General features: G+C 46.6%; 1 protein-coding gene across 2 annotated transcripts; it reads left to right on the top strand.

Annotated features, from left to right (window-relative positions):
- Window positions 1-1,730: 1,730 nt before the first annotated feature.
- Window positions 1,731-14,884, top strand: ncdn (neurochondrin). Of its 2 annotated transcripts, XM_065020513.1 has the most exons (8): window positions 1,779-1,826; window positions 3,995-4,045; window positions 5,058-5,262; window positions 5,384-6,637; window positions 12,941-13,185; window positions 13,371-13,586; window positions 13,912-14,054; window positions 14,204-14,884. In XM_065020513.1, the coding sequence occupies exons 3-8, from the start codon at window positions 5,059-5,061 to the stop codon at window positions 14,623-14,625; spliced, it is 2,484 nt and encodes an 827-aa protein (XP_064876585.1). In that variant the 5' UTR covers window positions 1,779-1,826; window positions 3,995-4,045; window position 5,058; the 3' UTR covers window positions 14,626-14,884. The 2 variants fall into 2 exon arrangements, with proteins under 2 accessions (XP_029519470.2, XP_064876585.1); XM_029663610.2 differs by lacking the exon at window positions 3,995-4,045 and having other exon boundaries at window positions 1,731-1,826.
- Window positions 14,885-15,216: the final 332 nt, after the last annotated feature.

Raw genomic sequence — 15,216 nt, forward strand, 5'->3', positions numbered from 1 at the left:
CTCTCACCACTGGCGTCCCCCAGGGCTCTGTTCTAGGCCCTCTCCTATTCTCGCTATACACCAAGTCACTTGGCTCTGTCATAACCTCACATGGTCTCTCCTATCATTGCTATGCAGACGACACACAATTAATCTTCTCCTTTCCCCCTTCTGATGACCAGGTGGCGAATCGCATCTCTGCATGTCTGGCAGACATATCAGTGTGGATGACGGATCACCACCTCAAGCTGAACCTCGGCAAGACGGAGCTGCTCTTCCTCCCGGGAAGGACTGCCCGTTCCATGATCTCGCCATCACGGTTGACAACTCCATTGTGTCCTCCTCCCAGAGCGCTAAGAACCTTGGCGTGATCCTGGACAACACCCTGTCGTTCTCAACTAACATCATGGCGGTGGCCCGTTCTTGTAGGTTCATGCTCTACAACATCCGCAGAGTACGACCCTGCCTCACACAGGAAGCAGCGCAGGTCCTAATCCAGGCACTTGTCATCTCCCGTCTGGATTACTGCAACTCGCTGTTGGCTGGGCTCCCTGCCTGTGCCATTAAACCCCTACAACTCATCCAGAACGCCGCAGCCCGTCTGGTGTTCAACCTTCCCAAGTTCTCTCACGTCACCCCGCTCCTCCGCTCTCTCCACTGGCTTCCAGTTGAAGCTCGCATCCGCTACAAGACCATGGTGCTTGCCTACGGAGCTGTGAGGGGAACGGCACCTCAGTACCTCCAGGCTCTGATCAGGCCCTACACCCAAACAAGGGCACTGCGTTCATCCACCTCTGGCCTGCTCGCCTCCCTACCACTGAGGAAGTACAGTTCCCGCGCAGCCCAGTCAAAACTGTTCGCTGCTCTGGCCCCCCAATGGTGGAACAAACTCCCTCACGACGCCAGGACAGCGGAGTCAATCACCACCTTCCGGAGACACCTGAAACCCCACCTCTTTCAGGAATACCTAGGATAGGATAAAGTAATCCTTCTCACCCCCCTTAAAAGATTTAGATGCACTATTGTAAAGTGGCTGTTCCACTGGATGTCTTAAGGTGAACGCACCAATTTGTAAGTCGCTCTGGATAAGAGCGTCTGCTAAATGACTTAAATGTAAATGTAAACAATTGTCCAGACAGAGGGTTGAGTTTACGAATTGACGGTTTATTAACCCAACTTTACACAGGCTACTGTTTGGCCGTAGCCCACGCCAAATAAAAGAAAGATACCCCACAAGCCAACCGTGACCTCTTGTGAAGCCCAGACGTAAGAGAGAACAAAGGCTAAACCTGGTCTTAACTTCCAATGCTCCATCCCCCTGCCCAACCCCCCTCCGCCAACCGCCAGAATGCCCGGCATCAGAACATTCCAGGCATTCCCGTGATTGGCAGATAGCAGGTTGATTGGCATGTCGGACCCCGCGAACACTGGGTACTGGTAAGTACAACACAACCACCTACTAGCCTAACACATAACACACTGTGCGGGTAGCTACAATATAAACCTAAACACGATTAATCCAATCACGTCCGTCTCACGCAGCCAAGTAATTGCAATCTTTTGGAGTAACTTTTATTGCTATGACTAAACACAACATTATCAAAGGGCATTGAAATAATGTGCCAATATTTTTCTTTGCCAACCAAAAATATAAACGTTCACAGAACGGGCCACCAACCAAAATGGCGTCCTTACATGTCAAAGAACCTCCTCATGATTGGCCGATTATAATTTGTTGATCACGTTGATTGGTTGCTCTTGTTTTGACAGCTTGCTTTCGTGGATCTCATTCTCTTGTGCAGCGCTGAAAGTTGAATGAACAAATAAAGAACGCAGCTAGCCTAAATGTGAGTATGTTTGTAGCTACTTCCACAAATTATTTTATCACAGTAGTTTTCAATGTATGCCAAAGAAAATGCTAAAATATATGTACGCGGGAACGTGAACGATATGAGTTCATTAGCCACAACACTTTGGAAAGCTTACTAATTTGAGTTAGCCTAGCCCTTGAGCATGACTCTCAGTTCCACAAGAGCCCCGACGCTCGGTGTGAACATTAACATTAATCGCATACGGTACGGTTTAGGAAGTAATAAGGACCGTATCTTTCATAGCATCGATACATATTTTCCTAAAAATACAACGTTAAAATTGGCGCTCACCTTTTTTATAGGGTTAGGCCAGGTTCGTGTTTCCACATGGCCATATTTCTATGTTACAGCGGCACCGAACACCTGTGTAGAAGGTCGCCAGAAACGTGTTGTCACTGAAAAATACTGTCAGCTGCAACTGATAACTGGTGAAGTGTATATTTTGCTTTTGTGAAATTGTATTGGTGTGATGTGAAAAGGGCTTTGTTTTTTGAAGCGTATCGTAATTGAGAATCGATTCATGTTTAGATGGAGTATTTGACTGTTAGAGCCAGTTTACCTCGGCAAATAACAAGGCTCCTTAAGAGTAGGGATGTCAAACTTCCAGGCTGCTGCACAGACACTGTGGAGGCTTTAGTCTAGAGCAGTGTTTCCCAAACTCGGTCCTGGGGCACCCCCTGGGTGCACGTTTTGGATTTTGCCCTAGCTCTACACAGCTGATTCCACGACCAAGTTTGGGAAACACTGGTCTAGAGCGTGGAGCTAAATTGTTTGAGAGCTTTAAAAAAAATCTTAATTGGTTAATTGAGTTTAATGTCATTGTTGCAATAGTTTGATTGTGCAACACACTATCACCTTAAAAGTGACATGTGGAATTATGTTTGCCATATTCTATATTGCGCTAATTTTCCTAATGTGGACAGTTAGTGTTACTACTTTACACAAGCTTGCATTTTTCACCCTGTAAAATTTGAGTGGAATTACACATCCTTTATACCTCAGATTGGTGATATTAGTATAAAAGTGTATAGCCATTGTGATGACATGAGATTGATTGTTTAAAACAGATACATATCTTTGGTTTTGTACTGTTGATTTTTGTCATGCGCAGGAGTTTGAACACTGAGTTAAGGAAATGGCACAGACAATTTGGGGCAGTTTCTATAAAAGTCGCATGCCGCACACCAATACATGAATTCGACTGTCAAACTATCACTTAAATAGCAGCCAACCGTTGTCACTTCTATCCTATGCTGCGTCATTATGTTTAATTTAACGAACAGAAAAAGTGGTCTGTTCCTTTTCTGTGATGGCAGCCTCCCGAAATCAATATCCGACATTCCAAAATATAGATAAGCCTTCTACAAGTTCTCATCTAACCAACCGTGTATAGGTTGTTCCAAGTTACCGTGTGGCCTTTGAATAGTGTTAGTGTAAACAGCGCTACATCCGAAGTGTTTTCCCTCAGTTCTATTGATTTCAGCGTGATATCGAAGTGATTAGCAAAAAAAAGTATACTTACAGCGTTGGCAACCGACTTGATTCAAAATGGCGGTGTTCTACAAATTGTCCTCTAACCAAAGATGTACACATTATTCCCAGATTCTGTGGGTTTTGAACTGTTAGTTTTATCAGGACGTGCAATCTCGTTTCCCCCCTCTCAAGCAATCGATATCAACGTGAAATCGATATGAGTACTTGACAAAAAAAAGTGTTGCGTTTCTGTTTTGGCGACCCCATCAAAAATCTAAATTCATCACTCCAAAATGTTGCTGACTGTCTTCTGCAGGTTGTTCTCTAACCAGTAATGTAAAAAAACATCAAGTTTCCATGGGTTTTTGACTCAACAAAGAATGTACTGCATCCTCTAGTTTTATCTGGTCTTGATTATTGTCCAGTCACATGGTCAAGTGCTGCAAAGAAGTACCTAGTTAAGCTGCAGCTGTCCCAGAACAGAGCAGCATGTTTTGCTCTTCACTGTAATCAGAGTATTAATATTAATCATGTGCATGCCAGTCTCTCTTGGCTAAGAGTTGAGGAAAGACTGACTGGGTTCTTGTTTGATAAGAAAAATGGTGTTGGAAATTCCAAGTTGTTTGCATAGTCAACTTACACACAACACTAACACATACTTACTCCACCAGACATGCCACCAGGGGTCTTTTCACAGTCCCCAGGCACAGAACAAATTCAAGGTAACGCACAGATGATTGCATGGAACTCTCTTCCATCTCATATAGTGCAAGTGAACAGCAAGCCTGGTTTATTAAAAAAATAAACCAATAAAGCAACACCTCTCTTCTGTTTGAGCTACTTTTTGTGTGTATGTACTGACATGTATGTGTAGCTGATCAATGCAAACACACTACATGTGTAAGACTAGTTGTAGGCTAACGGGGATCCTAATAAAGAATAATGTGGCGGGTTTTTTAGGTGTTAGTTTCATCAGCGCGTACAACCTGATTTCCCCCTAATCGATAAGTGGTTTATTGCCACAGTGTTTTTTGGTGCATGTGCAGTTTATAAAAACTACAAGTAATATGATTACTATTGTTGCACATGAATGTGCAGATAGTACATTTTTATGTTTAGGTCTTCAATATTTCACAAACTGTTGGTTATTGATTTGGACACTGGGCTATTTCTCAAAATGTCTTGTCAACAGGAAGCAGCGACAGCATCCTTTTCAACTTACGTTTTAGGAATATAAATTGAACTTTTTAAACATGATTTTCCATTGGTATTGTACTTAATCAGGTAAAAACTTTTGAATGAGTCCAAAAATGTATTTTGATGAAATACCAGAAATCACCAAAACTGGTTTGGTCTACCTATTAAGAGTACATCTTGGGATAGTTAGTCTAGCTAGCTACACAGCTAACATGAACATAATACAATGCACAACAAGACTTATTTCATAATATAAGAGTTCAGGTGGGCCTTTGCACTTCAGAAAACAAATTGAAGGAGTGGTGCTCCACAACAATGACACAAATTATGAGAATGGCTTATCAAGAAAAACTTCCAAAAGGACTAATTTGAGGTAAGCTCTTGACAAAAAAAGGCAGTGGTTTATTTTTGCTCACTAATCCAATGTACAGGAAGCAGTAGAGTTTGATGTCTTACTACCTCAATTTTGAAGATGGGGCATTGTCTGGATCTCTGTCTCACTCATTTTCACCACTGATATGTATATTGTGTTTACAGGATGGCATTAGCAATGGCTGAGGGTACATTTATTGTGAGTTCTGAGAGTGATTCCAGTGGCGAACATACAGGCAGTGAGGAAGGAGAGGGAGCGCCACTGGCGATAGATGGCTTGTCTGCTGCCCAGCGCGAGGTTCTGGAGCGCTGTCTACACACACTCACCCATGCCAAAAACGACAGCCACACACTCGCTGCACTCCTCCTGGTAAGAGTGTCACCAGTCTACCTTATCTCTGACCCTTAGTAATTCTATTTAATCTGGTATGGTGGGTAACAAAAACATATTTCACCCTTATATTCTCCATCCCTCACTTTCTGTTCTGTAGATTACACGATTGTGTCCAGCAGGCCAGCTTGACAGTGCGACACTGCGGCGCATCTTTGAGGCGGTGGGGCTGAGTCTTCCTGCTCGCCTGCTGGTGACTGCGGTCCGGGGGAGTGATGCCTCCGGCTTGCCCCCAGAGGAGCTTCTGTCTCTGGGCACAGCTCTGCTGGCTGCCCTCAGCACAGACCCAGACATGGCCGCCCACCCACAGCTCCTTACCACCATCCCTCTACTGCTAGGGCTGCTGGCCGATGGGCCCAAATGGAGCCCGCAGAAACAAGCCCAGCACCAGGCTAGACAAGGGATGGAACCAGACCAGCCAAGCCAGGCTGAAGGTGAACAGTCATCACAGAGCACGAACACTACCAAGGAGCCTGTCCAGGACACTGCAGGATTCAAAGCACCGTCTCAAGATGCGACGAGTCCTACAGGCTCTGAGGAAGGTACTGCAGAAAATGGAGCTCCAACTTCCCATTCAACAGTCAAACTGGATGAGGCCTTGGCTACAGACTGTTACCAGGTTTTGAATACAGTGTGTGCTTTACCCCGGGGCCCAGATCAGCTCCTGGCCAGGGGTGCCGTCCCAGCTCTTTGTCGGGCCTTGGGGCAGAAACAGACACTGAGCCATGAAAAAGGACTACCCCTTCTTGGTGCCCTGCTCTCAGGCAAAACTAAAGAGAGAGCCTGGAGTAAGCACCCAGCCGAACTCCTCTCTCTCCTGGCCAGAGTCTCCCAAGACTTCTGCCAAGCCACTGGCCTCACCCAGCTCGATATGTGTGCCCTGGTGCCGCAGTTCCTCCCCTCACCAGGTGGAACACCAAAGGACACTGACCTAACGCCAACTATGGTCAGTCTGTGGGTGGCCCTGAGGCCCATGCTGCAGGCTAAGCTGACCCCAGGTCAAATAGGCCCTGTGTTAGTCCTCTCCGCCTGCCTGTTGGACCTGTGCGGCTGGGAGCCTGTGGGGACACCTAAGTTCTGTTGCCTGCTGGTGAACCGGGCCTGTGTGGAGGTGAGGATGGGCCTGGAGGAGCCCCCCGATACAGAGCTGAGTCCCCAGCTGCAACAGACACTCACCGCCTGCTACCGCGTCATGGAAGCGGCCATGGAGCAGGCCTGCAGCAGCCAGGGAGTCGCCCAGCAGAGCGATGCCCAGCCACAGACTGCCATCACTGGACTCAGTCTGCAGCAGAGCAGGCAGGTTCTCCGGGTTCTGGAGGAGGCCTTCTCGGCAGTCATCTATCACCTGCAGCAGGTAAGAGAACGAGGCAAAGCAGCTGCATTCATACTCATTTTTCACATCAGCCAGAGTGTCTGTAAGAAAGTGTAGGTGGAGTAAAATTCAAATCATGTTTCCCACAAGATAACTGTGTCGTGGACAGTACAAAGCACAGACACACAAAATTCACAATGGGGTATATCCATTTGATTTCAAGTGCTTTTTGACAACATCCCTTTTGATTTAAACAACTTTCAATACATTTTTGCCTATGGAAGAAGTGGTCAGGAAGTGACTTTTTTTGGACCTGAATGCCGAAACTTTCAGAAGATAGAGGTGCTCGAAGTTGAGCTATTTTGCATACCCACCCTACCATTACACGTCTTCATCACTGGAAAAGCTAAACGGTTGAGTTTGGTATCATTTAAAAGCTCACAAAAAGGGTTGTCAAACTATTCTAAAATATCTTGGAATTTTTTTTTTTTAATTAATGTTTTTATTTAAAATAAAATAAATGTTAACCTTTTTTTTTATGTTAATTATCAAAATATGGGTGAACTCTAATATGGGTGAACTCTGATTTATTTATTTTTTAAATGTAATACTCACGTAGCTTAGACCCTGCTTTACAGAATTGTAGGATTTGTGCCTCAACTGATGGCGGGCACAAAACAAGAACCTCAGATAATGTAAAATAGGGTCTATGCGAATATATATTTAGGGATCATTTACGTTTTTAAGGTAACTTTGTTTTTTTTTTGTTTTTTTTACCTGTTCCACTATATGGATAGGGCTAAATTGAAATGTTTCTTACAGAAGAAATATGGAAAGCATATTCATACCCATGGTAGCAATTAAAAGGAAACAGTTTGGAGATTATGGGAAAATGATTAGATAAAAGGTGAGGACACAACAGTTCACCTGACACGAGTGAATCCAAACATTACACTGTTGATTTTATGTGCATTTTACTGTCCTTTACCTAATTTCTTTAACGAAATCTTGAAATACATTCAGGAACATGATAAGAATATTCTTGGAAAATTTGGGATAGGTGCAACCTAAGACATGACAAAGGTTTTGAGTGAGTGGTCTAACTGGTGTTTCCAAGTGGCCACACACCTAAGTGTGCACAGTTCCTAAGTAATTTCAATGCGTTTATATGACTCGAAGAGTCTTCAGCTATAAAGTGTTTCTTTTTAGCTCTCCTAGCTGTACCGTTGAGGAACAAAACAACTACAAGTGTACTTGCTCTAGAACACAGCATTGCATCCCCCCGCCTTTACACAAATACTGTTTGCGCAATCCAAAAAGCGGTCCATAATAAATCTCATTCTGGGTCAGGTGGGCATAATTTGAAAGTGTGTTCTATTTCCAACATGACTAGCTAAATTGTATTTTATAATCTTACAGTATTAGGCTTTCGCTTTCGTGAGTGTGTTCAGATGTGTGGTCTGCGGGAAATTGTCTTCACAATACAACAAACATTTTACATTTTTTTTACATTTTAAGTCATTTAGCAGACGCTCTTATCCAGAGCGACTTACAAATGGGTGCATTCACCTTATGACATCCAGTGGAACAGTAGTGCATCTAAATCTTTTAAGGGGGGGGGGTGAGAGGGATTACTTTATCCTATCCTAGGTATTCCTTAAAGAGGTGGGGTTTCAGGTGTCTCCGGAAGGTGGTGATTGACTCCGCTGTCCTGGCGTCGTGAGGGAGTTTGTTCCACCATTGGGGGCCAGAGCAGCGGACAGTTTTGACTGGGCTGAGCGGGAACTGTACTTCCTCAGTGGTAGGGAGGCGAGCAGGCCAGAGGTGGATGAACGCAGTGCCCTTGTTTGGGTGTAGGGCCTGATCAGAGCCTGGAGGTACTGAGGTGCCGTTCCCCTCACAGCTCCGTAGGCAAGCACCATGGTCTTGTAGCGGATGCGAGCTTCAACTGGAAGCCAGTGGAGAGAGCGGAGGAGCGGGGTGACGTGAGAGAACTTGGGAAGGTTGAACACCAGACGGGCTGCGGCGTTCTGGATGAGTTGTAGGGGTTTAATGGCACAGGCAGGGAGCCCAGCCAACAGCGAGTTGCAGTAATCCAGACGGGAGATGACGAGTGCCTGGATTAGGACCTGCGCCGCTTCCTGTGTGAGGCAGGGTCGTACTCTGCGGATGTTGTAGAGCATGAACCTACAGGAACGGGCCACCGCCTTGATGTTAGTTGAGAACGACAGGGTGTTGTCCAGGATCACGCCAAGGTTCTTAGCGCTCTGGGAGGAGGACACAATGGAGTTGTCAACCGTGATGGCGAGATCATGGAACGGGCAGTCCTTCCCGGGAGGAAGAGCAGCTCCGTCTTGCCGAGGTTCAGCTTGAGGTGGTGATCCGTCATCCACACTGATATGTCTGCCAGACATGCAGAGATGCGATTCGCCACCTGATCATCAGAAGGGGGAAAGGAGAAGATTAATTGTGTGTCGTCTGCATAGCAATGATAGGAGAGACCATGTGAGGTTATGACAGAGCCAAGTGACTTGGTGTATAGCGAGAATAGGAGAGGGCCTAGAACAGAGCCCTGGGGGACACCAGTGGTGAGAGCACGTGGTGTGGAGACGGATTCTCGCCACGCCACCTGGTAGGAGCGACCTGTCAGGTAGGACGCAATCCAAGCGTGGGCCACGCCGGAGATGCCCAACTCGGAGAGGGTGGAGAGGAGGATCTGATGGTTCACAGTATCGAAGGCAGCCGATAGGTCTAGAAGGATGAGAGCAGAGGAGAGAGAGTTAGCTTTAGCAGTGCGGAGCGCCTCCGTGATACAGAGAAGAGCAGTCTCAGTTGAATGACTAGTCTTGAAACCTGACTGATTTGGATCAAGAAGGTCATTCTGAGAGAGATAGCGGGAGAGCTGGCCAAGGACGGCACGTTCAAGAGTTTTGGAGAGAAAAGAAAGAAGGGATACTGGTCTGTAGTTGTTGACATCGGAGGGATCGAGTGTAGGTTTTTTCAGAAGGGGTGCAACTCTCGCTCTCTTGAAGACGGAAGGGACGTAGCCAGCGGTCAGGGATGAGTTGATGAGCGAGGTGAGGTAAGGGAGAAGGTCTCCGGAAATGGTCTGGAGAAGAGAGGAGGGGATAGGGTCAAGCGGGCAGGTTGTTGGGCGGCCGGCCGTCACAAGACGCGAGATTTCATCTGGAGAGAGGGGGAGAAAGAGGTCAGAGCACAGGGTAGGGCAGTGTGAGCAGAACCAGCGGTGTCGTTTGACTTAGCAAACGAGGATCGGATGTCGTCGACCTTCTTTTCAAAATGGTGGACGAAGTCATCTGCAGAGAGGGAGGAGGGGGGGGGAGGGGGAGGAGGATTCAGGAGGGAGGAGAAGGTTGCAAAGAGCTTCCTAGGGTTAGAGGCAGATGCTTGGAATTTAGAGTGGTAGAAAGTGGCTTTAGCAGCAGAGAGAGAAGAGGAAAATGTAGAGAGGAGGGAGTGAAAGGATGTCAGGTCCGCAGGGAGGCGAGTTTTCCTCCATTTCCGCTCGGCTGCCTACCCGGAGCCCTGTTCTGTGAGCTCGCAATGAGTCGTTGAGCCACGGAGCGGGAGGGGAGGACCGAGCCGGCCTGGAGGATAGGGGACATAGAGAGTCAAAGGATGCAGAAAGGGAGGAGAGGAGGGTTGAGGAGGCAGAATCAGGAGATAGGTTGAAGGTTTGAGCAGAGGGAAGAGATGATAGGATGGAAGAGGAGAGAGTAGCGGGGGAGAGAGAGCGAAGGTTGGGACGGCGCGATACCATCCGAGTAGGGGCAGTGTGGGAAGTGTTGGATGAGAGCGAGAGGGAGAAGGATACAAGGTAGTGGTCGGAGACTTGGAGGGGAGTTGCAATGAGGTTAGTGGAAGAACAGCATCTAGTAAAGATGAGGTCGAGCGTATTTCCTGCCTTGTGAGTAGGGGGAAGGTGAGAGGGTGAGGTCAAAAGAGGAGAGGAGTGGAAAGAAGGAGGCAGAGAGGAATGAGTCAAAGGTAGACGTGGGGAGGTTAAAGTCGCCCAGAACTGTGAGAGGTGAGCCGTCCTCAGGAAAGGAGCTTATCAAGGCATCAAGCTCATTGATGAACTCTCCGAGGGAACCTGGAGGGCGATAAATGATAAGGACGTTAAGCTTGAAAGGGCTGGTAACTGTGACAGCATGGAATTCAAAGGAGGCGATAGACAGATGGGTAAGGGGAGAAAGAGAGAATGACCACTTGGGAGAGATGAGGATCCCGGTGCCACCACCCCGCTGACCAGAAGCTCTCGGGTGTGCGAGAACACGTGGGCAGACGAAGAGAGAGCAGTAGGAGTAGCAGTGTTGTCTGTGGTGATCCATGTTTCCGTCAGTGCCAAGAAGTCGAGGGACTGGAGGGAGGCATAGGCTGAGATGAACTCTGCCTTGTTGGCCGCAGATCGGCAGTTCCAGAGGCTACCGGAGACCTGGAACTCCACGTGGGTCGTGCGCGCTGGGACCACCAGATTAGGGTGGCCGCGGCCACGCGGTGTGGAGCGTTTGTATGGTCTGTGCAGAGAGGAGAGAACAGGGATAGACAGACACATAGTTGACAGGCTACACAAGAGGCTACGCTAATGCAAAGGAGATTGAATGACAAGTGGACTACACGTCTCGAGTGTTCAGAAAGTTAAGCTTACGTAGCAAGAATCTTATTGACTAAAATGATTAAAATGATACAGTACTGCTGAAGTAGGCTAGCTGGCAGAGGCTGCGTTGTTGACTATGTAGGCTAGCTGGCAGTGTCTGCGTTGTTGACACTACACTAATCAAGTCGTTCCGTTGAGTGTAATGGTTTCTACTGTGCTACTGTGCTGCTATTCGGGGCTAGCTGGCTAGCTAGCAGTGTTGATATACGTTACGTTGCGTTAAAAGAACGACAATAGCTGGCTAGCTAACCTAGGAAATCTGGAAATCGCTCAAGACTACACAATTATCTTTGATACAAAGACGGCTATGTAGCTAGCTATGTAGCTAGCTACGATCAAACAAATCAAGCCGTTGTACTGTAATGAAATGAAAAATGTGATACTACCTGTGGAGCGAAGCGAAATGCGACCGGATTGTTGAGTGCGGAAGTTCTGTTACGTTAAGGACGACGAATAGCTGGCTAGCTAACCTCGGTAAATTAAGATAATCACTCTAAAACTACACACTCTAAACTACACAATTATCTTGGCTACGAAGACAGCAAAGACAACTATGTAGCTAGCTAACACTACACTAATCAAGTCGTTCAGTTGAGTGTAAGTTGTGCTGCTAATCGGTAGACGGTGGACTAGCTAACGGTAGACGTTAGCTAGCTAGCTAGCTGCAGGGCGGTGTAGACTGCGTTAGGACGGCGAAATACGATAATTACGCAATTATCTATGATACAAAGACGGCTATGTAGCTAGCTAAGAAGAAAAATTGCTAAGATTAGACAAATCAAACCGTTGTACTATAATGAAATGTAATGAAATGTAATACTACCTGCGGACCGAGTGCAGATGCGACCGCTCGCTCCAACCCGGAAACAAACAGGCTCATTCTGTACAGGACAACCCATGTCATCTTGTAACTGTACATCAAACTTAGTGATCATAAACATTGACACTGTATATTACATGAGTTTTATGAGATGGAGATGTGAAGTGCACATTTGGACTCGCAGGCGTTTGGCTTGCTTGTATGACATCAAAGAAATATTGGTTTGAATCCTCAACGTCTCGCTTTTCACAATACATCGATTCCTCGTAATTTGCAGCATTTCCTTCACTCGGACAACAAAAAATGTGCAAAAGTTGCCAAATTAGCAGGAGGGATGTGGCCAACTTCTTGTTGCACGCGTGGTCAAGTTCAGAAGGACTGTCAGTCAAAACCCATACAGAGCTGTGGAGCGGAGACCCTGAGCTCTGATACTCATGTATAGCATTTAACTGTACAGCCACTACGTTCCAATTTAGGTGCTTATCAGTCTCAAGATTTTCAACCTGTTTACGGGTAGAAGTGCAAAGGGCTATATTTTCCAGTGATGAAGACATGGATGTCTCATGGTATGGTGGGGTGTGCAAAATGGGTTCACTTTGAACACGTTTACATTTTGACATTCAGGTCCAAAAAGTCACTTTCTGAGCCTTCCTTACAATGTGGAAAATATATTGAAGGCTTCGTTCAAATCAAAAGGGGTGCTGTCAAAAAGGGATTGAATTCAAATGGATTTACCCAATACGGTAGTGTTTAACTTGCATCACACTTTCAGCTTTGCTCAAAGAGTACTCCTGTAAGAGAAGGCTAACTCTGATTCTGAAACTAACTTTTAAGTGTTTTTCTCCAGGTTGATCCGAGTCGTTATGGCGACCCCTTCATTTTCGCCACGTTCCGTTCCCTCTGCGCCTGGCTCGCCGAAGAGACTTCATGTCTCAAGGAGGAAGTGACTGCCCTCTTGCCCTTTCTGATGGGCTACGCCAGAAGCCATCTGCAGGGAGAGAGTCACGACCAGGGTCTTTCCAATTGGATGTCGGAGATGTCTGTAGGCGACTGCTCACAGGGAGGGGCTTGGACAGGCAAAGATGCTGTAAGGTAGGTTGACTCTGATTCCAGTCCCAATTGAATTCTTTAAAAAACTGCTCCTGGTAACTGCATACTGGGTTTAATGCAGGTTGTGCTGACAGTCCCAAGCTGTGTGCATTTATCAGGAGTTGACCGCATTTGAGAAACAGGATCTTAAGCCACAGCCTCTCCTGCTCCCCCCCCTCCCCCTCTAGGTATCTCCTCCCAGCTCTGTGCCACCTCTCTGCAGAGGACGCCCCAAGAAAGGTGTTGCTCACCCTGGACACCCCAGGTCTCCTGGTGACCTTCCTAACCCAGGGATGGGGTGACCTGCGGGGGAAAGGAGGGGCAGCGTTAGCCCGGGACCCCAGTATGGAGACAGCCTGCTCGGCCCTGCTCAACTTCATTGTCACGGAGCCGGAGCGAGTCAGGTACAAAATAAACACTACACACAGCTGCCCTTGCAGAGACCCAAATACACATGTATGTGTTGTATAACTAATGTTTTGTAGAGACCGAAATGCACACACGTACGCTATAAAACACACATAGTTTAATTTACAGATACTGGTGACTAGTTGGGATGGATTTTTATACAGCAAAATGGGGTTGTTTTGTGTTGATTTATAAATTAAATTGTATCTCCCCCTCAACGGTAAATATTTCACTAACTGCAAGTTCACATTGGGGATGCATAACATTACAATATAACCTGTGTGACAAAATCTGTTATTTATGCACAATCTTGTCTCTCAGAAAGGACCCTTGTTTCAGATGCCTTGAGTCACTGTTGAGTGAAGCACTTCCTGTTCTCCTGCACAAACCCCGCCTCTTGGTCCTGGCTGCCAATCTTTGTACTATGGGGCTCATGATTGGCAGGCTTAAACCAGCTCCTAAAGGTGAGTTAACATGGCTTTGTTTTTGAGTGAACGGGCCAATTTCTGTCTTAATAGAATTGTTTATTTTTGCAATTGTATGAATGTATGCCTAATACATTCCCTCTAAATTCATTGAAGCCTGTCTTTGTATTTGTTCTACCATGTTCCAGCTCCGGTTGAAGCAAGCCAGAGGCGGTTCTTCTCCGCAGCCCTGCGGTTCCTCCGTGGTGCCCTGGACTCCAGCTCGGGCCCGGGCCCAGTTAGGGTGAGCCCTGCCTGGGAGGAGTGGTGGGAGGAGGCTGGGGAGCTGTGGAGGCTGGGTCTGCAGGCCCTGGGAGGTTGTGTGAAGGCCCAGCCCTGGATCATCACCCTGGTCAGGGAGGAGGGTTGGCTCAACCACACCCTCGCCATGCTGGGCTCCTGTAGCACCCTGCCTGACCCCCACACCCAGGGGGCACTAGAGGAGGCCCTCTGCGCAGTGGCACTCCAGTGCCCGTTCTGTCGACAGGAGATCAGTGTCCTCCTGAAGAGCAGTGCCAAGGGAGCCTTGGGTAGCATGGACAGTCTGAGGAAATCCCTTACCACAAACTGAAGCACTTGTGTATTGATCATGAAGATGGGGGGCCAGGAGTTTTTCCTGAGCAGACACGTAACATGATGAGGAAAAACTTCAGCCTCGAGACTAAGACAAAATGGCTGAATATATCATTGTTTAGTAACAGGCTATACTTGCTTTGTCATACGCTTCCTGATAAACATTTCACTTGTTTGTAAGATGGTATGACTGTATATAAGCAGTCTGTTACATGTATGAAAGTTAAGAATAAAATAAATAATTATTTTGTTAAAGATTTCATCTTAAGTGTTTTCATTTTGAAGCAGAATGTTCCTTCAACAGAGAAGAGATGGCATCCACACTCAAAGCTGTCCTGCTTACTACTGAAATTCAAAACACTTACAGGACATATGCATTAAAACCAATGTTCCTGTTTTCTGAAAGGAGTGATGCAGTTTATGAACACACACTTTAGACTAATATAATTGGTAGAGTAACTATGTGATATTGTAGTTAAAGTGAACCAATATCTTTTCATGTCTATGCATGTTGCTTTTTCTACCGCTAGATGGCATTCTGACAGCAGTGTGGCATTTTGGGTCATGGTACATCCCAGAATGATGCATA

This window comes from Oncorhynchus nerka, linkage group LG7, assembly GCF_034236695.1.
Source record: "Oncorhynchus nerka isolate Pitt River linkage group LG7, Oner_Uvic_2.0, whole genome shotgun sequence".
Lineage (NCBI taxonomy): Eukaryota > Metazoa > Chordata > Actinopteri > Salmoniformes > Salmonidae > Oncorhynchus > Oncorhynchus nerka.

Excerpts from the sequence above, each read along its gene's own strand:
- ncdn (XM_029663610.2), top strand. Across the intron at positions 6,638-12,940 it reads TCATCTATCACCTGCAGCAG|GTTGATCCGAGTCGTTATGG; the intron begins GTAAGAGAACGA and ends GTTTTTCTCCAG. Across the intron at positions 13,186-13,370 it reads ACAGGCAAAGATGCTGTAAG|GTATCTCCTCCCAGCTCTGT; the intron begins GTAGGTTGACTC and ends CTCCCCCTCTAG.